At 33.8% G+C, this 23127-nt stretch overlaps 1 protein-coding gene across 1 annotated transcript in view; it reads left to right on the forward strand.

Moving 5' to 3' along the window:
• Window positions 1-3464: 3464 nt before the first annotated feature.
• Window positions 3465-23127, forward strand: part of Cad96Cb (protocadherin Fat 4-like Cad96Ca) — a 58027-nt gene continuing 38364 nt past the window's right edge. The window contains exon 1 of the mRNA XM_088270471.1: window positions 3465-3614. Coding sequence (XP_088126597.1) covers window positions 3524-3614 — 91 coding nt within the window. The 5' untranslated portion in view covers window positions 3465-3523. The remainder of the gene's footprint in view (window positions 3615-23127) is intronic.

Here is a 23127-nt window from a genome sequence, read left to right on the forward strand (position 1 = left end):
TAGTTTATGGTGATAAAAAAAAGTAGAAAAATAGTTTACGGTTATCGGACAGGGTGGTACTAATGATTTGGACAATAAATTGTGTATTGGCCATTGCCAAGTGTGGGTGGGTTTACTCCTTATGATCAAAGTAACTATAATTTCACGTAATTCTTGAGTGAATAATTCCAGACGAATTCCAAATCTTTCGCATATGTACGAAGGTAGTTAAATGTAATTTATACCGTGCCGCGCTCTCGGCATTATTATTGGTTGCAGCGTAACAGCCACCGTAACAATGATTTTTACAATGGAAAGACTGTAATCCGCGTGAATCGTTAAGTTGTATTGCAGCCATCCTCCGATATCTCACCGGCTAGAACGGATTCGAAGGCGAAAATTACAAAACACAATAGAAATTGGATAAGGAAAGACCATGACAAGATAAAAATCTACTTTTGAATGAGAATAAGGAAGTTCAGCGCTATGCAAAATGGAATTTGAAATAAAAAATTCATCTGTTTTTTAAAATGTCATTATATTTTATTACACTCCCTTTTCTATGATATTGCTTTTTTTTTACTTTTCATCTTCTTTTTCCACCAATTTAAGATAGTAAAAACATTTCAACGTAGATGAAGAAAAATATGGATGTGTCGGTGTTTACAACCTATAACATAGGCTGGTTTTAGTGATCATTTTATACAAGTGCAACATTCGCCATTTTACCCATGATTGACAACCACACTACTAAAATTTCGGAAGATGTGTATATATACATATATATATATATATATATATATATATATATATATATATATATATATATATATATATATAAATACATATAAATATATACATCTATCACGTTGAAATAGTTACCGCGTTTTGGAGGGAACGTTATAGGGGGTAAATGTTTTTAAATTGTTTTTTAATTCAATAATCACTAATTTCGGTCTTTTCCGCAAATATCGGTTAAAATATAAAAATACAATTTAAAATATTCCTTCCGATAACCCATTACCTATCTCAACGTAATAATAATAATCATAATAATAACCATGGGTAATATTAAGTTGAAACTCCTCCGCAATTTGTCATTAATATTTCTTCTTCGGATGCTGCGTTTAATTGAAGAGAAATCTCTCGGTATCCGAGATGAAATAATTCGGATCCATTTATAACGGTTAATCGATCCTCACTTGCTATCCGCTAAATTGTAAAATGAATGTTTTAATGGCTTTTAGGAATGCCTATTTGGAGCACTCTGCTTCGATAGCAGTTGAGTAATTCCTATTTGATTAGGAACAGTGTGAACAGACCATTTGTCGGTAATAGGTAATTTAAAATCTGACAGTTGATAATCAAATTAATTATACCTAAAATTAAAAGCAAATTTATTTTCATAAAAGCTTTTTAACAGTTTACCACACAATATAGTCCAACTAAATTGCGATTTTAAAAACCCACTTTCTTTCGATGAATCGCTCAGAAACTTAAAAATAAAATGAAAAGAAAAAAAGGGAAAATGAAAATAAATCTATACATTTTTAATTTAAGTTTTACTCAGTAAATAACGCTATTCCTTTAAATCTACTGTGACACGTGTTTTGATGCATTCCGCATCATTTTCAAATAATGTCATGTCAGTAGATTTGAAAAAATAGTGGTATTTACTAAGTAAAACTTTCACAACATTTTGAGTGTGTCCAAATACTTGTTCACAAAATCTGGATTATCTCCAATTACAGATGCTCCAGTTACACAAGTGTAAAGTGATCACTTAAACCAGCCTATGACGGTCGTTAGCCCCGTAAATGCCCAGACTTCCATATTCTTCTTCATCTTTGATGAGATGTCAAAAGATAAAGTAAAACTTTATTTAAAAATGGATAGATTTTACCACAAAGTGACAGCGGAATCAATTAATGTAAAAATAAATCTTACTTACTAACTAACCATCCCGGCAGATATAGGCAGAGAGCATATAACGCCACACCACTCTATTTTTTAAACAATCTTCGCTTCGTCTACATTCGTGCATCACCTCATACCATATATGCCCGCTAATTATTGCGGAACCCAACCTGACCACTTTCAAGTACATAATTAAATACTTGACCATGCCAATTTTTCATTTGGTCTGAAAATATAAAGAAATTTTAAGAAAAACAACAAACAAAAAAATTGCGTATATTCTAAAAAAATCAGGCGTGAAGAGACGACCGGCTGGCTCTCAGCGCAGCTCAATGAATGGATCTTTGTGAGACGGGAGAAATATCTAATTTAAACATACTCAACCTATAACAGATTGCATTAGACTCGTGCAGTGTTTATAATCAATATTTTCATTCATCATTTTTTTTCGGAAAATTTGCCTTCGAAAAAACGTTATTTTCGTAAGTTGGCAATGAATGACGTCACATAAACGATGGAGTTATTTTAATGTTGGTGTCATTGCTAAATTATTGGCGGCTGTATTTGTTGATGGTCCACCCTCCCACTCCCCCCTCCCCTCATATTTGTATAACACAAATGTTGGTGTAGTGGTAAACAAACAATCCACATTACTACTATTACAGCTCTATAAACCATAGACAATGAACCAAATGAAATTTGATGACGTATGCAAACGCACGTTTTTCGTTTGATTCAAATATGTAAAGTTTAAACCAAGGGTGGCCAACCCGCGGCCTGCGGGCCGCATGCGGCCCGCCAGGTGTCTTCTTGTGGCCCGCGGAGCATGAAAATTTTTTCTTTAAGTGTACATACAACCACTAAAAGAACATTCCATCGTGCGTAGTTCGTATCATATCCCAAATGTGGAAATGTCTCATTATCTTCCATGGTATATTCGTTTTAACAAACAATCACAACATTTTGCGCTAGACTTTTAAATACACATTGATGCTGCTATAACCGACTGACTAGAGGGATTCAAGAGTCAAAATACTTTGTAAAAGCTAGTTATGCAGTAGCCATGATAATAGCAAAAAAATCCAACAAATATTCAGATTGTAAAATGGTTAAGGAATGTTTGGAGAGTGTCGTTAAAATTCCAGATGTCCAGAAAAGAAAACTGATTTCTCAAAAATAAGCCTGTCCTTAATTTAACAAATACGTTTGATTATTGCCTAACTTTTATTTAATTAATATATTTAATTATAATTATTATATCGTCTTTAAAAAAACATATTTTTCATGGTTGCTTTAAATATTTAAAGAAATTTTGTTTTATGGCACGATAGGAAATCTTATTTCTAATATTTGGCCCGGCTGCTTAAAAGGTTGGCCACCCATGGTTTAAACCTTCATATATCCCTTAGTTCCCTACAGATTTCAATAAGAATGTCACCGATAGTGTTGTGATTTTTCGTATTAATTTATTAGCCAATAATCACACTTGTATTGCGAGTAATGCCTTAATGAATCACTTATACACTTGTGTAATCATGTTGTTAAATTCCTTTCCGTTTCAGTTTTCGCACGATGACAACAGCCCTCCCGCTGGGGAGCTGCACGTAGTGACGTCACGGCGTGCAGAATGATCACGGCGCGGCCCCCCTGCTTTAGGGGCCCTGGAGCCCTGCTGCTGCTTCTGACCCTGATCAGCACGTGGGCTTCAGAAACCCAAGGTAAGTCGTTGTCAGCTGCCAACCCTAAAGGCGTTTGTGCACTACACGGAATTTTACCGTCCGGCACTTCAGTTAGCACGATAAAGCCCTTAGGGCGTTTGTCCACTACACGGGATTTCACCGTCCAGCAGTCCGGTTTTGAAAAATGAAAACGACTACGACAGTTTAGCGTGATCGAATTTACGCGCAACGTGTTCACGCACCGAAGAAATATGGACAAAAGCACAAGCCTATCCAAGCCAATCACAGTTCTAAAACGCTAACTGACGTGCCGTACGGTAAAATTCCGTGTAATTCCGAGTAGTGAACAAGCGCCCTTACTCTCTCTCTTATGCCCGTATTCTCAATCGCCTTTAAAATTTAACTGTGTAATAAATAGTCCATTGATTTTATGTTATACACAGATTAATATATTTTTTTTGCTAACCCTTATCCGCACTCAATGGTGCATAGGGCACTGCATCGTATAGAAGCGGTGTTATCTTGATCGTAAATACACAAAGGAATGGTGATCTGCCTTGCGTTTCAGGTACCAGTCCAGGGTCGTATTGAATCAATATTAAATTTTACAAAACAAAAGAGCTTTGTTTTTAACCACTTTTCTTTATTGGTACATTTTTTCTCCAACTGGTTTGGACAAGAACCTTGTCATCATTAGGTTTAACATGTACATGTACATAAAAGAAAAGTTGTTTTATTTTATAAACTTTATAAAATGTGCCACAAAGTATCTGCGAAAAACTTTCAAGAAAAAATAAGTATTAGACTAAAAAATCATTTATACATATTTCGTATATAATAAATTTTTGGAAGTTGTATATAAATCCTTCAATTGACACTTGCTTTTACATACAAGATCACGGCACCATCTATGGTTTTAAGTTGAATGAGTTTTTTTTTTATTCTGCAGGGGCCATTATGAAATGTGTGTAGGCATTGTCATAAAGATGGTGCAATGTATTGTTTTCGTTCCTTCCTAATTAGTTTAAAATCTACAACATTTTGAGTGTGTCCAAACACTTGTTCACAAATCTGGCTTAATCTTCAATTATAGGAGTTATTTTATTTTTATTTTTTGACATCTCAACATAGTAGAAGAATAATATTCTTCTTTGGCCTTAAGTGAAATTCTAGTGATTCAAGCACTAAGTTAATGTGAATTTGAACTACATATATATATATATATATATATATATATATATATATATATATATATATATATATATATATATATATATATATATATATATATATATATATATATATCCCGGGTTCGATTCCCAGGGGGGGTCAAATAAATATAAGTGATTTTTTCACTCTAATATTTATTTAATAATACCCTGGACTGGTACCTGAAGCGGAGGGCTGACCACCTTTCCTTCATATGTAAACGATCAAGATAACACTGCGTTTATATGAAGCAGTGCCCTATGCACCATTGGGGTGCAGATAAGGGTTTTATAATAATATTATAATAATATATATATATATATATATATATATATATATATATATATATATATATATATATATATATATATATATATATATATATATATATATATATATATATATATATATATATAATATAATAAATTGTATTAAAAATAAATAGAACTTTAAAAATAATTGACTATGCAATAGATCCTTTAAGGTAAAACCTGAATGTTTTTTCTCCATTTGAAAAATATTTAGTATATTTAAAAAATAAATTAAACAATACCTTTTCATCAAAATACAAAAACAACACTTTCTGCCCTGTAGCGGGTAAATAATGTAAATAATGGATGTACTGTACTATACATTTTCTAAGCATTCCAAAAACATGCGCAACTGAAAATTGAAAATTTTCAGTTGCGCATGTTTTTGGAGGGCTGACCACCTTTCCTTCATATGTAAACGATCAAGATAACACTGCGTTTATATGAAGCAGTGCCCTATGCACCATTGGGGTGCAGATAAGGGTTTTATAATAATATTATAATAATATATATATATATATAGGGTCCGCCATCTAAAGTTTTTTTTTTCAACTAGTGCTTATTTCGTGAATGGTAACACTTAGCTCATGTCTGATTTGACAGATAATTAGTTTTATCCTTCCGCTGAGCGAATATGGTTGTGTATACGCTTGAACAACGCTGGGAAATATTGCGACATTACTTTGAAAATCATGGTAATGTTGCAGAATGTGTGCGAAAATTGCGTACGGTTTTTGGAAGAAGAGAAGCACCGTCAGCTCCGTATGTTCGTTATCTTGTGAAAAAAGTGAAAGAAACTGGCATCCTCATCGATAAACCAAAGCGTGAAAAGCCAAAAACAGTGCGTACACCCGAGAATATCGATGTTGTGGCAGAAAGTGTGCGTGAAGCGCCATCAACATCAATTCACCGTCGTTCTCAACAATTGAACATTTCGGAGACATCATTGAGACGAATTTTGCATAAAGACCTTGGTATGACGCCATACAAAGTCCAATTGGTTCAGGAGTTGAAGCCAACTGACCATCCAATGCGTTTTCGCTTCGCTGAGTGGGCCTGCGATCGACTTACAGAAGATGCCGATTTTGCCAAAAAAATCATCTTTTCGGATGAAGCTCATTTTGATCTTGGCGGGTATGTAAACAAGCAAAATTGTCGTATTTGGGGCACAGAAAACCCGCACGCATACATTGAAAAGCCGGTACACCCAAAACGAGTCACTGTTTGGTGCGGATTTTGGTCCAGAGGCATAATTGGGCCATTTTTCTTTGAAAATGAGCAAGGAGTGGCCGTTACAGTCAATGGCGATCGTTATCGGGCCATGTTGAACGGATTTTTGTTCACAAAAATTGAAGAGGAGGATATTGGCAACATTTGGTTTCAACAGGACGGCGCTACGTGCCACACAGCCGAAGCTACGAAGTTTTTTTTTATAGCATTTTCAAAAAAAAAAAGTTATTTGGCGGACCCTTTATATATATATATATATATATATATATATATATATATATATATATATATATATATATATATATATATATATATATATAACGTGGTAATATTTTCCTTTTGAAAATTAAGTGTAAATAATATGTAAAGTGGGTGTATAATAATAAAATAAACAATGTGTTGCTTTGTAATTAAAGTTTATTCTTAATTTATCTTTATAATAATTTTTATATCTATCTATCTATCTATCTATCTTATTCTGACAGTTAATAATATTATCGGAAGTCTTTTGTTTTATTCTGAGCGACGCATGCGGCATCTGGTGGTAGAACTGTTTTATGTAGGTACTTTTTGTAAGTACTTAATAAAATATATAGGTAGGTACCTAGTTATTTTATTACATCTCCCCCCTTGGGGATGAAAATTCATAGTAAAATTTTCACTCGTCCTCCGGATCATCTTCTTGTAGTGAAGGGACTGGTATAAGTTTAGTGATATGATAAAGTTTTTTTTTTTTTTTTTTTTTCTTTCTTTCTTTTTTTCCTTCTTTTTTTTCTTTTTTTTTTCTCTTTCTTGTTTTTTTTTCTTTCTTTCTTTTTTTCCGTTCTTTTTTCTTTCTTTCTTTTTTTTGTATTTTTTTTCTTGACCCTTTTAAAGTAGACACAGTTTTTTTTCAATCCATTTGTTTTTTTCTTTTGAATTCCTTCATTTTTATTCAGATCTCTTAAAGTATCTTCTAATATAACCAAATTTACAACTTTTAATTGTTCATCTGCATTTTCATTCGAATTTAATACTGGATTCCTGCTTAGACAATCTACTTCTAAATTCTTCTTTCCTGGAGAATATTTTATTTTATCTTTCGTAGAAGTTTTTTCTACTTTATTTTTATTTTTCAAGCACTGTTTCTGTGTTATTAGTATGTCTTTATTTTTATTCTCATCTTTTAAATTATCTTCTAATTTAACCAAATTTACAACTTTTAATTGTTCATCTGCATTTTCATTCGATTTTAATACTGGATTCCTGCTTAGACAATCTACTTCTAAATTCTTCTTTCCTGGAGTATATTTTATTTTATCTTTCGTAGAAGTTTTTTCTACTTTATTTTTATTTTCATCTTTCAAGCACTGTTTCTGTGTTATTTGTATGTCTTCATTTTTATTCTGATCTTTTAAAATATCTTCTAATTTAACCAAATTTACAACTTTTAATTGTTCATTTGCATTTTCCTTCGATTCTAATACTGGATTCCTGCTCACACAATCTGCTTCGAAATTCTTCTTTTCTGGAGTATATTTTATTTTATATTTTATAGAATTTTTTTTCACATGATTTTTATTTTTAATTTTATCACTAGTTCTTAAATTTCCACGTCTTCTTTGATTATCTTCTAATCGTTTTCTTTGATCATCTTCTAATTTTTCTCTCTCACTCCGAACATATTGTAGTAATTGTTTTAATACATCTAATGTTTCATAATCCATTTCCATTTAACAAAATTGTCGTTTTATAACGAGTAATATTTTCCTTTTGAAAATTAAGTGTAAATAATATGTAAAGTGGGTGTATAATAATAAAATAAACAATGTGTTGCTTTGTAATTAAAGTTTATTCTTAATTTATCTTTATAATAATTTTTATATCTATCTATCTATCTATCTATCTTATTCTGACAGTTAATAATATTATCGGAAGTCTTTTGTTTTATTCTGAGCGACGCATGCGGCATCTGGTGGTAGAACTGTTTTATGTAGGTACTTTTTGTAAGTACTTAATAAAATATATAGGTAGGTACCTAGTTATTTTATTACATATATATATATATATATATATATATATATATATATATATATATATATATATATATATATATATATATATATATATATATATATATATACAGAAGTTCAAAGAAATTGAGTAGGTGGTTGTTATCGGTGAATGTTACACGTGTGTAAAGTGATCACTTAAACCAGCCGATTGTAAGCCTCGTAAATGCCCAGACTTCCATATTCCATATGTTGAGATATTAAAAAATAATAGTTCAAAATCGATTTGAACTGTTGGCTTAAGGGAATGTAACCGCATGTGTCAATAACAAACATTGTATTAAAGTTTACGAGTTAGTTTTTGTTTTTTATTTTTATTTTGTTCTTATCCACTAATTTGTGAACCGGTTTTTATCTCATTAAATGTTTTTAATAAGATAAAACGCGCCACTCAGATAATCTCTACGATAACTTTCTTTTTTAATATATGTATTGCAAGTGTATATAAAAAAACACAACATAAATTAAGAATGGCGGTACATGAATGTCGATATGCTGGTATTCATTAATTGAGCAATATTAATCGGAATACGTGGTGAGAAAGAGGATAGGAAGTAATTAGATAAAATTCATATTATATACATATAAATATATATATATATATTTATGTATTGTTAAAAAAAATTTTTTTTTCACAATACATAGATTCAACAACATTCAATATACATATTCATTTCATATACACATTTATTATACGTATTACGGCTCTTTAGGCATGGCCTGTGTTGAGCCGAATACTAACAAAATTTACATATTTATTTTTTAAAATTTTTAATATATTTTTTTTAATGATTAGATTATAATCATAACATACAGGAGATACAAAAATAATTTATAGTTTAAGGTTTTTCAATATGATAATTACACCTGGACTTTCTATTGTCTCAAAATGTTACAGTTTATGACTTTTCGTATAAATATTGTTTAGGATTTCTACCTTATTGTTGCATCACATTTGCTGGGACACAAACATAAGAAAATGCAAAAAATGTCATCTTAGCGCAAGTCTACATAGTTGGTGGTGTTTCTGCATCCTGTGCAAATATTTCTCACATTATTTTCTAGATTTTTAAGTCATGTATTACTCAAGTTTCTCCGTCACATCGTAGCAAATTGTGTGTAATAATGATTGCGGCATTATTTAATTCCTATATGACGAGGATCCGGCTTGTTCCGGTAACAGGCCGACTTCCTGTGTAGCGTGAAGTCAGTAGGCGACAGTGAAACCTCCTTATAGTAAGACACTGAACCTTCCATTTACACGGTAGATACATTACACACAACACCGTGTAAAAAAAGTATACCAACTAATTAACTAAGTAATTAACATCACGCGCAGGGGTAGGCAGAGAGAATAGAACGCCACACCAAGCTGTCTTTGCAAGCAATCTTTGCCTGTTCCACATTCATCTATTCGTATATACCTGCCGATTATTCCCATTCCCAACGTGACTGACCACGCCCAAATACAATATTTGAAATTTGATTGAAATATTAGAATCAATTGGATATTTTATTAATTTGATTTTTTGACTATAATAAATAAAATAATAAAACCCTTATCCGCACCCCAATGGTGCATAGGGCACTGTGTCATATAAACGCAGTGTTATCTTGATCGTTTACACATGAAGGAAAGGTGATCAGCCCTCCGCCTCAAGTACCAGTCCAGGGTAGTATTGAATAAATATTACAGTGAAAAAATCACTCATGTTTATTCTTACCCCCCCTGGGAATCGAACCCGGGTCCTCCAGAACGGTAGCCGAGCGTGCTGACCATTACACTACGGAGGCGGACTTACACTACGGAGGCGGACAAATTTTTTTTTGACTATACCTTTCAATATATATTTTTTCAATACTGTATATTTATTTCGAAGAGAAAAACTTATTTTCTCAATATAAAAACTGCAATGTTTCAATTACGTCAAAAGTGGTTTAAATAAAATAAATCTGTGGGCTATCGATTATCCCGCCTTAAGCGCCCAAAATAATAGCTTTGCGGGTTATTCCTTTAAAAAAAAAAACGTTTTTGTTCTCTCTTTTTTTGCACCGTGTTATTTCGAAATCGCATAAAGGGGAGTTCAGTCTAATGTTTTCCCTTTAATGATTATGAAACGATGTGTAATCAACATACTCTTGCAACTGGCTGCAGACGCGTGGAGATGCACAAGATTCGCATTGCTCTGTGCGCTTTCTGCTTTCTCCGAGCGGTATCCGATGTGACAGATGGGAAACGTGCTGTGACAAAAAAAAACTGGTACATTGTCTATTATTATCAATTACTACTCTGCAAGTAAGACATGGCCGGTCGAATCGAGTCGTTACTTGACTCGGTTTTTGGATGCGATCGTTTAGCCATCTAGTCTAATGAGTTTAGAATCTATAAAGATCATCAAGTGGTCCATATACCTCAAGGGTCGATTGGAAGCGTGGAAGGGAAACGTGCTGTGACAAAAATGTGGTATATTGTCTATTATTATCAATTACTACACTGCAAGTAAGACATGGGCGGTCGAATCGAGTTGTTACTTGACCCGGATTTTTTTGACTATCTAGTCCAATGGAACTAGGATCTATATAGATCCTCAAGTGGTCTGTATATACCCCAAGGGTTGATTTCAACTTGTATGGGTCTATGTCACCAAGAGAATTTGGGACTTTATGATGTAAATGGCGCTCCATGTAATCAGATTCCATTAAGGCAGATAATAATCACACACTGCATATCGACAGAAACAGATTCCATTTAGGCTGATAATAATCACACATAAGTTATCGACAGGATGACAGTGAATGTAGTCAAAATGGCTCAGACGAATGTGCGGAAAAACGATGTATGAATGGTGATATGAGGAAAGAATGCAAGGCTGAGAAAAGCACTATCGAAAAGTGTGTTTGAGATGTTTTGGGCATGTGGATTGAGTGAGGAAAGAACTGTAAAACAAATTTATGAGGTTAATGTACTTGGAAATAGGTGCAAAGAAAGACCGAGGAAAACTTGGCATGATCAAATATTACAAATATTTGAAAGTAGGTATATATGAGTAGATTCATGAATGTCGAACAGGCAAAGATTATTTGCAACGATTGATTGGTGTGGCGTTCTATTCTCTCTGCTTATCCCTGCGGAGAAACGACGCGATGGTAAGTTACTTAGTTAGTTTAAATATTCCGATAGTGTACTAATCTATTTGTAATGCCTGAGAAAAACTGAGGAAAATTTATCATTTCAAATATGTGATTGAAAGTGATCAGGTCAGGAGTCTTAATAATCAACGGGTATTTGTGAAGAGATGGATGAATGTGGAATAGGCGAAGATCGTTTGTAAAGACGGATTGGTCTGGTATTCTCCTAGAGTTGGGAAGAGGCGTGATGTTTAATTTGTTAGTGCTAATTTGTAAGAGACCCTCGACGAAGAAAATGAGTGATTCGTAACAGTCCCCAAGGTTGTGCCTTGAGGAACCCCTCGACGCATCACACGCGCGCCACATGAGCGCCTACGAGTGCAGGATCTGACCTCCTTTAACCCTGAGCCGCTCTACAATAGGGAACAAAGTGTCCGCCGCAGGTGTCTGGTTTTAGTGCCAGAGTCTCGCATGTCGGAGTGCGCGTTCGGCTCCGCTGGCCACGAGGGTCTTGCGGCTACTAGCGACCTGTGATCACTTGAGCAAAGTTCCTTGCACACGAGGAAATGTAATCGAGAGTAGGTTAGGTACTCAATCTGTGCTACATGACGTCGTGGCTGTGTTGATACTTAATCCTGCTTGGGTCATCATTTATATCACGAAAAAAATCATTTATCGAGTTTTTTTATGGGAGTTGCATTTATTATTTACGTTGCTTCTTATGTACAGTGTTTATGGATCAATTAGTGGATTAACGTTTCATCTAGCTAAATAACATGTTTTATTTTAATCTGTGTTATGAACATGAAAGATAATCTACATTTTTGACATTTTAACATAGATGAAGAAGAATATAAAAGTCTGAGTATTTGCAGTTTGGGTATTTACCTGTCAATAGTTGGTTAATGATCACTTTACACAAGTGCAACATTCACCATTCTACCCATGATTGATAAGCACGTTACTTAAATTTTCGGAACTCCTAGATACATGATCAATCTCATGAGTTCACAACAGCCATCTCTATTCGATTGAGAAAGCCTTTTTATTATTTTTATATATTTAATCTGTAAAGGCATTATTATTTTTAATTGTACAATTTCGAAACAAGATACATATGTCGATATCACTTCCGCCAAACCTCCTTCACCTTTCTGTACCTCTAATGAATGTACAAAACATTCAATAAAGTCAACTAGGAACCCCACAGCTAGAATTAGTAATACCAACTCGTGCACACATCGCTCACTCCTTTCAACAACGTCATATATCAAAAAACTTTATTTTTCAGGAGATCGTTTTTAAAGTTTAAAAATATAATAAAATGTATTAAAAATAAATATCAAGCCACTTATTTAACTTTTTACTGTGCAACAGATCTTTTTAGGTAAAACCTGAAGGTTTTTTCTACATTTGAAAAATATCATTCCGAAAACACGCACAACTGAAAAATTACCATTTTTGATTTATGACGTTCTTGAAAGGAGTGAGCGATATGTACGATTTTTTTTACTAAATAAAAACTTTTAAAACACATTAAGGGAGTACTCGCATCCATACAATTTAGTAAGCGTAGACGCCAGACGTGTCTCCGCGCACTTTACATTTGAAAAATCTATATTGGACAGATTTGTTTTAGAATATATTGTATATGGAAAAAACATTTTTATCACTTTGCAGAATTTATATCTTTTCAAAACATGTACACATTTATTTTGAAAAAACTTTTCTCTTCTATACAAAAACGGTGTTTTAAACAATAAAATCAATTATGTCAATATGCAGTACATTTAAAAAAAATAATTAAACAATACCTTTTCTTCAAAATGCAAAAACAACACTTTCTGCCCTGTAGCGGGTAAATATTAAGTTAAAAATATGCCGCTTTTGCTGGGATATAGTACATTTTCTGAGCATTCCGAAATCACGCACAACTGAAAATTGTAGATTTTTTATATATGACGTTGTTGAAAGGAGTGAGCAACATGGGAAGGTACGAGTACTTACATACTTCTATAATGAGCCATGATATTCCTAGACCCCTGATAACGGAGGACATCATCACCAATTGGATTTTGGTGCGTACATTGTACCTACGTCAAATTGTATAATATATATCGCAAGTCCCCTTCGACCTTCGCCTCTTGTTTATGTCGCCCGTGCCTCTTACATCCTGCTAATGTTGAATCAATTTGTATCGTCAGAGTCGTCATACATTATTTTCGACACACTTGAAGAGATTGCGTAACACTTGGCTAGTACTTTCATCACACGTCCTGATTTGAAATTGACAATCGCTTGTTTTATATATCGCTCACTCCTTTCAAGAACGTCATAAATAAAAAACTTGATTTTTCAGGAGAACGTTTTTAAAATTATATGTAGTACAATGTATTAAAAATAAATATCAAGCAAGTTATTGAACTTTTTACTGTGCAACAGATCTTTTTAGATAAAACTTGAAGGTTTTTTTCTCCATTTGAAAAATATTTAATAAATTTTAAAAAAATAATTAAACAATACCTCTTCTTCAAAATGCAAAAACAATACTTTCTGTCCTGTAGCGGGTAAATATTAAGTTAAGAATATACCGCTTTTGCTGGAATATAGTACATTTTCTGGGCATTCCGAAAGCATGCACAACTGAAAATTGACGATTATGCGTTCTTGAAAGGTGTGAGTGTTATGTGACTAACGGGTGACCAAAACTAAAAACGACCTCTGACCTGCCCGCTTTCAAATATTTTATGCTCCTATTTCCGCCTCACAATTTGGTTTCTTTCCGTTCTTCCGGCTCCTAATATGACCACGCCCAAGTGTGTGACCTAGTTGCTCATGCCAAGTTTTCTTCGGTCTTCCTCTGTTCCTATTACCAACCACATTCGCCTCATAAATTATTTTTACTGTTCTTGAACGATCTAGATAACACTCCTTCTTTACTATGCAGTGCCCTATGCATAATGGGAAGCAGATAAGGGTTGGAAGAAGAGGACTGTTGTTATCGGGGACCCTTATCTATTTGCTGTTAAACAGCCCTCTTGTTATAAACCTGATTCGTTTTTTTTAAGAAATCGTGTCGCGTCGGATTCAACCCTAAAATTCTAGCGTGTTTAAAAGTAGGGAAAAATTATCATACAATCTTTAAAGAATCCGTTTCATGGCGTTACCCTCTGAAATAACACAATTGTGTCTATTTGTAAATTGTGGATATTTTGGTATTAAGGGTGTACTCTCAAATTAACAATTCAGAACCCGACCGGCAAATTTATGAGGCGAATATTATTGGGAAAAGAAGCAGAGGAAGACCGAGAAAAACATGGCACAATCAGGTATGCCAAATACTCGAAAGTGGTCAGGTTAGGAGTCGTAACAATCGGCGGGTATGTATGAGGAGATGCATGAACGTGGAAGAGGCGAAGAATGTTTGCAAGGACAGAGTGATGTGGCGCTCTATTCTCTCTGCCTATCCCTGCGTGGAAGCGGCGTGATTTTAGTTAGTTAGTTAGTTTTTTAGAACCCGACCGGTTGCATGAGAAGCCGCACGTGTTGTAGTGCACATTAGTTATTAATATTTTTTGTGTTTTTAAAACAGAAATATTTGTGTTTTTATTATTTACAAAAATACTTCAATTTCATACTATTTCTGTGAGCCTATTAGAAGCTGCACATTATTAGAAATAGGTATCAAATTGTGATAGCGTGGGTTCGAACCCAGAAACTCTGACTCAAGAGTCCGTGACACTAATAACGGAACCAAAACCCGACACATATTTTTAAAATATACATTGGAAGGCAAATAAATATTTTTAATCATTTTTTTAACTCCCGTACCTTTCAATAGGCTAAGTTCTCTTTGCTGTGAGCGTTGGATCTTTTTTAAAGTATGTAGGCTGCTAACCTTGCACACCAACCCTCCTCCAACCATCCAGACTCCCCCACATCGCATTGTACGGCCAACTCCATGGTAGACGACTCCCGGGCAGACCACCAAAGAGATGGGCCGATAGCTGGGAATCGACGTCGCAGGAGGCTAATCCCTCTTAAAAACAGGCCTTAAGGCCTATAATAAGAAGAAGAAGAAGAAGAAGAAGACCTTTCAATAATTCTTTTTCTTCGACCTTATTTTCCTGTATTCAATTTTAAATAATTATGTAGATTGCCCAGAGCTTTTATCATTCGTCAATTTTAGCACCTGGGAGCACAGACCAGAAACAAAAATTTATTTAAAATCCCTAAAATGAACACCAAGTCCTACAAAAATTCATTTTTAAATCGAGCCTGCGATATGTGCAATGTAATGCTTAATGAAATAGACATCAGTAATGTTTCTTTCAATACGTTTAAGACAAATATTGTCGATGTCTATTTGACTTGTTGATAAAGAAAATTTATATTATTTGATAAAAACATGTAATGATATAGTTATACTTTTATGTACATGACAGTTTATTTTTATTTTTAGATTACTTAAGTGAAAACCTCTAATTGGAATGTTATTTTTTTAAAATTTTATTATATTATGTTATTTTTGTTAAATATTCTGTTGGTTTTCCAAATATTATTTTTTTGAATAATAAAAAAAAAAACAAAATTTTATTTCGAAGATTTTTCCAATACTAAAACGGTGTTTTAAGCAAACAAAAAACAATTGTCATATTATTTTTTGACATCTCATCAAAGATGAAGAAGAATATGGAAGTCTGGGCATTTACGGGGCTGACGACCGTCATAGGCTATATATGTATATATATATATATATATATATATATATATATATATATATATATATATATATATATATATATATATATATATATATATATATATGTATATATATATATATATATATATATATATATATATATATATATATATATATATATATATATATATATATATATATATATATATATATATATATATATATATATATATATATATATATATATATATATATATATATCTACATTTACATCTCACCAATAGATGTCTCTAGTGAAGTTCTAGTGATTCAAGAACAAGGTTTCTAAATTGGTTCATATATATAGAACTTCCAAGAATTTGAGTAGTGTGGTTGTCAATAATGGGTAGAATTGGTTAATGTTACACGTGTGTAAAGTGATCACTTAAACCAGCCTATGACGGTCGTCAGCCCTGTAAATGCCCAGACTTCCATATTCTTCTTCATCTTTGATGAGATGTCAAAAAATAATATGAAAATTATCTCTTGTAATTGGAGATGATCCAGATTTTGAGAATAAGTATTTGGACACACTCAAAATGTTGTAAAAAACAATTGCGTTTGATGTTACCTAAGTTTAAAGAAAATTTAGCTGTGGGCCATCGAATATTCGCCTTATATTGTACATATTCAGTCATGTGCGATGTCCACTGGGCATTGCAGTCACGGCGCACGCCGCGCAAATTACGCAATCGCGACAAATATGTAACATTGTTGAACAAAATGCAATTTTTCCATGAAATTACTTGCGTATCGTAATAGCCAGACTGTCTATACATAATGGATGGTTGACGAGTACTTGTATTATGGCTCGTGCCTGCATTTTCATTGCACTCACCATTCAGTGACCACACAGATAGTCATTACGAGCAATGGGAATCACAGATATGTAATTTTCTGCCGTGTTTTAATTTCTGTTTTCGTCGAAGAATTCTGAATAAACAACATAAGATAACTATTCATTAAAAGAGTAGCAAAGTTACAAAAGCATTCGGTGAATAACTTTAGGAGATTTGAGTTTTTGAACAAACGAACGTTTACATATTAGAAGAGTATTATTAAACTCTCATCAACACCCTATGGTGCATAGGGCACTGCATCATATAAACGCAGTGTTATCTTGAACGTTAACACATGAAGGAATGGTGATCAGCCCTCGTGTCCAGGGTAATATTGAATACATATTAGAGAGAAAAAATCACTTGCATTTATTTGACCCCCCCCTGGGAAACGATCCCGGGACCTCCAGAATGGTAGCCGTTACACTTCGGAGGCGGCAAAAGCAGAGTAAGACCGAGGAAAACTTGTCATGATCAAATATGTATTACAAATAATTGAAAGATTGGAATTATGTTATGAAATCAATAGTTGAATTGAAATGAAATGAGTAAGAATTCAAGGGATTGTTGGATAATTTAGGACATTATCAAACACTCTCGTGTTTGATAATGCCCTAAGAAGACGAAACGCGTCACGTATAAATATACATAAATAAATGTAGAATTTAATCCAACAAACCGTGTTTTATTTTGGATATATTACACAACAATTCAATATGGAATTCTACCAACTGTCTGCAGTTACAATAAATAATTCAAGGGATATTTATGATAAGTAAATAAAATATTTTTGGATATTACTTTTAAAAAAAAGTAATATTGACTTCCACAATCTTTTTCATTTTAGTTAATATCCCCTTCTTCCTGGCTACATCCCAACTTATCGTCTTTGTAGACTACTGGGGTCAGCTCTCCTCGTCCTCAGGTTGTAGGTCCTTCTGTCATGGACAACGTCACCTAGGCCATGTCTTCGGACTCTTTGCAGCATCCATGAATTTTTGGGTCTTCCTCTAGTTAGCTTTCGAGGAAGATACATCTTAGTTGAGATGTCAAAATGTAAAATATTATAATTTAGAAACAGACACAAACCTCAGCGAGTCAACACGCTTGTTTTATACGGTCAACAAAACGCGAGTAAACTCGCCTAAGCCACCTCCCCGGTGAATAAAGTTTTTTTTTTTATTTAATTGGGAATTGTACAGCTTTACATTTAGTAAAAGTATATAATAAAAAATAGTTACATTCATAAAAAAAAAGAAAGCCAATTACACAATTCCACATTTATGTTAAAATAACGATCAAAAAACATCACTAGATAAATAAATAAATAAAAAAAGTGGGAGTGTATTAAATGATGTTTGGTGAGTTTAGACGATGTGTGTAATAAAAATAAGAATACTAGAGTTGTTTGTGTTCAGTACAAGTGTAGTACATATATAGGTGTTCAGTACAAGTGTAGTACATATATATAAGAGAAGCGAGGTTCGTAGGCATATCAAGTAAATTTGTTTAAATCCGCCCCGATTTATACAAAGTGATATATTACAAAGCAAAAACACGTCGTCCAATAGTTAACATAATATAAATTTAAGCATTTAAAATTAAAAGATTTCTGAAGTGATTTAATTCTTAGATGAACTGGATACTCCACCCTAATATAATTTATTTAGGCTTTCCAAGTCACCCCGAAATGGAACTAGTTGGGGTCAGTTAGTGAGGAAACGGAATATATTATTTCCGCTTCCGCAAGCGGTCTGGTGGCGACCCCAGCAACCTAGATGAGTCACAAACTCACGATGAAACAGTCGCCGATTTGGGTTTGTGGAACTGCCCGGGTTAGTGAAGTAGTTCGACTCGACCGAGAGATTTAAAAGTATAACTCGAGTGCAGATCTAGTGGAGAGATTGGGTTCTACTTGCAAAATTAGAAATTATAATTAGTAAGAATAAAAAAACACGGTTTCTCCGGATTTTGAACTTTTTACATACGTTTATGTAAAAGATATGTTCTGTCCACCTTCGGAGTGTAATGGTCAGCACGCACGGCTACCGTACTTGAGGTCCCGGGTTCGATTCCCAGGGGGGGAGGTCAAATAAATATAAGTGATTATTTCACTCTAATATTTGTTCTAAATTACCCTGGTTTAATACTTATTCAATATTACCTCAAGCGGAGGGCTGATCACCTTTCCTTCATGTAAGTAACGATCACGATAACACTGCGTCAATACGACGCAGTGTCCTATGCACCATTTAGTGCTAATGGGGTTAAAAGAAGAAGAATTTGAGCAATGTGGTTGTCAATCATGGGTAGAAAGTGATCACTTAACCAGCCTATAACAGGTGATAAGCCCTGTAAATACCCAGACCTCCACATTCTTCCATATTCCATATTCTTAATCGATGGCAAAATGTAAAAATAACTCCTAAGCGGAGACAACCCACATTTGTGAACAAGTATTTGGACACACTTGAAATGTTGTGTAATAATTAAATCAAACTGATTAATCAGTGTGTAAAGCGATTAACCAGCCTATGACAGGTCTTAAGCCCTGTAAAAAAACAAAATCCTATTAATCTACGTTGAGATGTCAAAATTAAAGAAAATAATTGGTTTACGACATTCCATTAGTCGGAGCACTTTCCTCGCGACGGCTCGCGGACGCGCTCCAGAGGGTCCAGCAATAATTAAACAAAATATCCATTGTGTATGGTGGTATGTACCATACAAAGCAAGTGCGATGGCTGACCCCGATTCCTCGCCATATCTTCACCATCTTCTTTGTTCGCGTTACAAAATACGCAAGAAAGCGAATCTATTTTAAAGTACCCTCCTGCAATAGGAGCAGATTCCGCCTGGTGCTTGACAGTAATGGTTGGGATTCTCCGATGCTATCTCGTCTATCTTTCTGGCCTCCCCGTAGTCGATCTCTGATTCTAGTGATCTCTCGACTGCTGTACATCGTGTCTAATGGCTTTTTTCTTAACACGCGACCGTTTAAAATTGTCCGCAGTAATGGGTATTTGTATAGCAGTAATCATCGCTGGCATGACATATCTGAGAGGGCCATAAATCTCGCTTTTGATAAAGCTAACTTACATTGTATGCAGAGAAAGAACGCCACACTGCTCTGTCTTTGCATTACATTCTTTGCCTCCTCGACATTCATGCATCTCCTCATTTATACCCGCCGATTATTCCGACATCCTACTTGACCAAGCTCAAGTAATTGAAATACTTGATCATGCCAAGTTTTCCTCGGTCTTTCCTCGCTCTTGCAAGAGCCTGGTGAGGACATATCCGACATCGGATCCATGTTAGTTGGTACTATTAACCAAGCTAAGACATTGGTACTATTAACCAAGCCAGGACACAAAATGCTGAAGCCTCTTCTAGTGGAATGGACGGCCTGTTGACGACAGTAAAAAGTCCGGCTTCTCCTGAGGAGTTTTACTTGGTTTCCTGCACTAGCCTACACTAGATTATCCCTTCTGTTCCCAACAAAGATTAAAATAAAACATGATATTAGCTAGAATAATTGAAAATCTAATTATTGGTCTATAAATTTTAAACGCAATAAACTAAGGAAATAATAAAATACTACAATAATAAAATTTTAATAACTTTTATTTATATCAAGTTGAGACATCATAATATCGAATAAACCTGTTTCAAATTATTTATAAAATTAATGCTGTAAGTTTGAGTAAAGCTTTACAACATGGACACACTCAAAATGTTGTAAATAAATTATCTGGTGAAATTATAAGCTTAAATAATAAAAATGAAAATGGTATTTTCTGGCGTTTCTCATGTGTGTGATTATAATCCAGGATTCGGACCTCACATACTTATATAAGAGTTTCTGCTTAGTAAAAAAAGCTTTTTTACATCTCACCAATAGATCTCTCTAGTGAAGTTCTAGTGATTTAAGAACAAGGTTTCTAATTTGGTTCATATATAAAGAACTTCCAAGAATTTGAGTAGTGTGGTTGTCAATAATGGGTAGAATTGGTGAACGTTACACGTGTGTAAAGTGATCACTTAAACCAGCCTCGTCAGCCCCGTAAATGCCCAGACTTCCATATTCTTCTTCATCTTTGATGATATGTCAAAAAATAATAAGTAAATCTTAACTTTATTATTTGAAATAATCCGTGACATGTTTCACCACTGTTGAATCCTTTGACAAGTAGTGTTGGTCTATTCCCGATTCATGTCGCAACTATTTCTCCACCAAGAGTGACGAGTTTAAGCGTTGCGTCAACTTGTCGTCAAGTTGCTCAAAGGAAACTGCGTCTAGCACAATGGAAAGTACTTCCTTCAGCGAGCTGAAAACACCATATTTTCACTATTCGATTGAAAAGCATCAGATTACTATTATAAAATGGTCATAGAATTTTACTAAAAAATATTAAAAAAGGTTTTCTTGTTTCAGAATTTAAATATAAAAATAAAATATTTGTCTACAAGACCTAGCCTTTGAAATGCGTGTGGGAAATCGTAATAAGACAGAATTAAAAATTAAAGATGTAATAAAATAACTCACAGTTTTTTTCAAATTTATTTTGTTTGACCCATATCCAGATTTCGTCGTTACAGACATCACCAGTCTGATGATGCCGATAACGACAAAATCCGGTAAATGGAGAGAATCACTAGAATTTCACTAGAGACATCTATAGTGCGATGAAAGAAGCTTGTTATTGAGTAAAAGCTCTTTCATTTGTATGTGAGGTCCGAATCCTGGATTATATTCACATACATGAGAAACGCTAGTTGGAGATAATCCAGATTTGTGAACAAGTATTTGGACACACTCGAAATGTTGTACGTTTTTTATACACGATTTCAAAATAAAACTGCGCACAAAAAAAAGAAAACCATTCATTTTAGAATGCGTAACAGTAATTTGGTATTTCCTATAGGCCTGCAACTGACTAATAAACTAGGAAATCATTTTGTAATGTATGATCACAACGTAGAACGATCTCTTCAATTTCAACGTGATGTGACCGCTTGAATGGTTCGTTACCAGACAAACAAGGAAGTCGCAAAAAGGCCCAGCGATCAAGATCCTGAAAAATCAAGTTTTTTTTATTTATGACGTTCTTGAAAGGAGTGAGCGATATGTAAATGACTATAAAAAGTTCTTTACAACATTTTGAGTGTGTCCAAATACTTGTTCACAAAATCTCACACACTCAAAATGTTGTAAATAAATTATCTGGTCAAATTATAAGCTTAATAATAAGAATGAAAATGGTATTTTCTGGCGTTTCTCATGTGTGTGATTATAATCCAGGATTCGGATCTCACATACTAATATAAGAGTTTCTGCTTAATAAAAAGCTTCTTTACATCTCACCAATAGATGTCTCTAGTGAAGTTCTAGTGATTCATGAACAAGGTTTCTAAATTGGTTCAAATATATATATGTAGAACTTCCAAGAATTTGAGTAGTGTGGTTGTCAATAATGGGTAGAATTGGTGAATGTTACACGTGTGTAAAGTGATCACTTAAACCAGCCTATGACGGTCGTAAGCCCCGTAAATGCCCAGACTTCCATATTCTTCTTCATCTTTGATAAGATGTCAAAAAATAATATAAAAAGTTCTGTAAAATTCCCAAATAAGATTAAATATTAAAATATTATTTCTTACAAAATGGTTATTTTTCTCCTATATTCAACATACAACATACAAATTATTACAAAAGACCCTTTTTTCGGAACAAAAAAAAACATTTAAGTATGAGAAATTTGTATTATCCGAATTGGGTCCAGTCCAAACAGATTCGGATAATTGGGGTTCTACTGTAATTTCAACAAGAGTGCAGTGTTAATGGTTCCACCCATACCGTCCGTAATAAAATGAACGTAAGCCCGCCGAACGTAAGACTCTTTGATTCGCCGATCTCAAATCGCAGTTTTGCTCAGTCACAGGTATCCTATTTTTATCATTTCCGCTGTAAACATCGCGTGGCATCGATTTTATAGACTAGAGAGCAGTTATAATGTCGACTGTTGCGCGGAAGACGTA

The sequence above is a fragment of the Brachycentrus maculatus genome, unplaced genomic scaffold (assembly GCF_059751285.1).
Source record: "Brachycentrus maculatus isolate JH-2025_06_01 unplaced genomic scaffold, ASM5975128v1 h1tg000386l, whole genome shotgun sequence".
Taxonomy (NCBI): domain Eukaryota; kingdom Metazoa; phylum Arthropoda; class Insecta; order Trichoptera; family Brachycentridae; genus Brachycentrus; species Brachycentrus maculatus.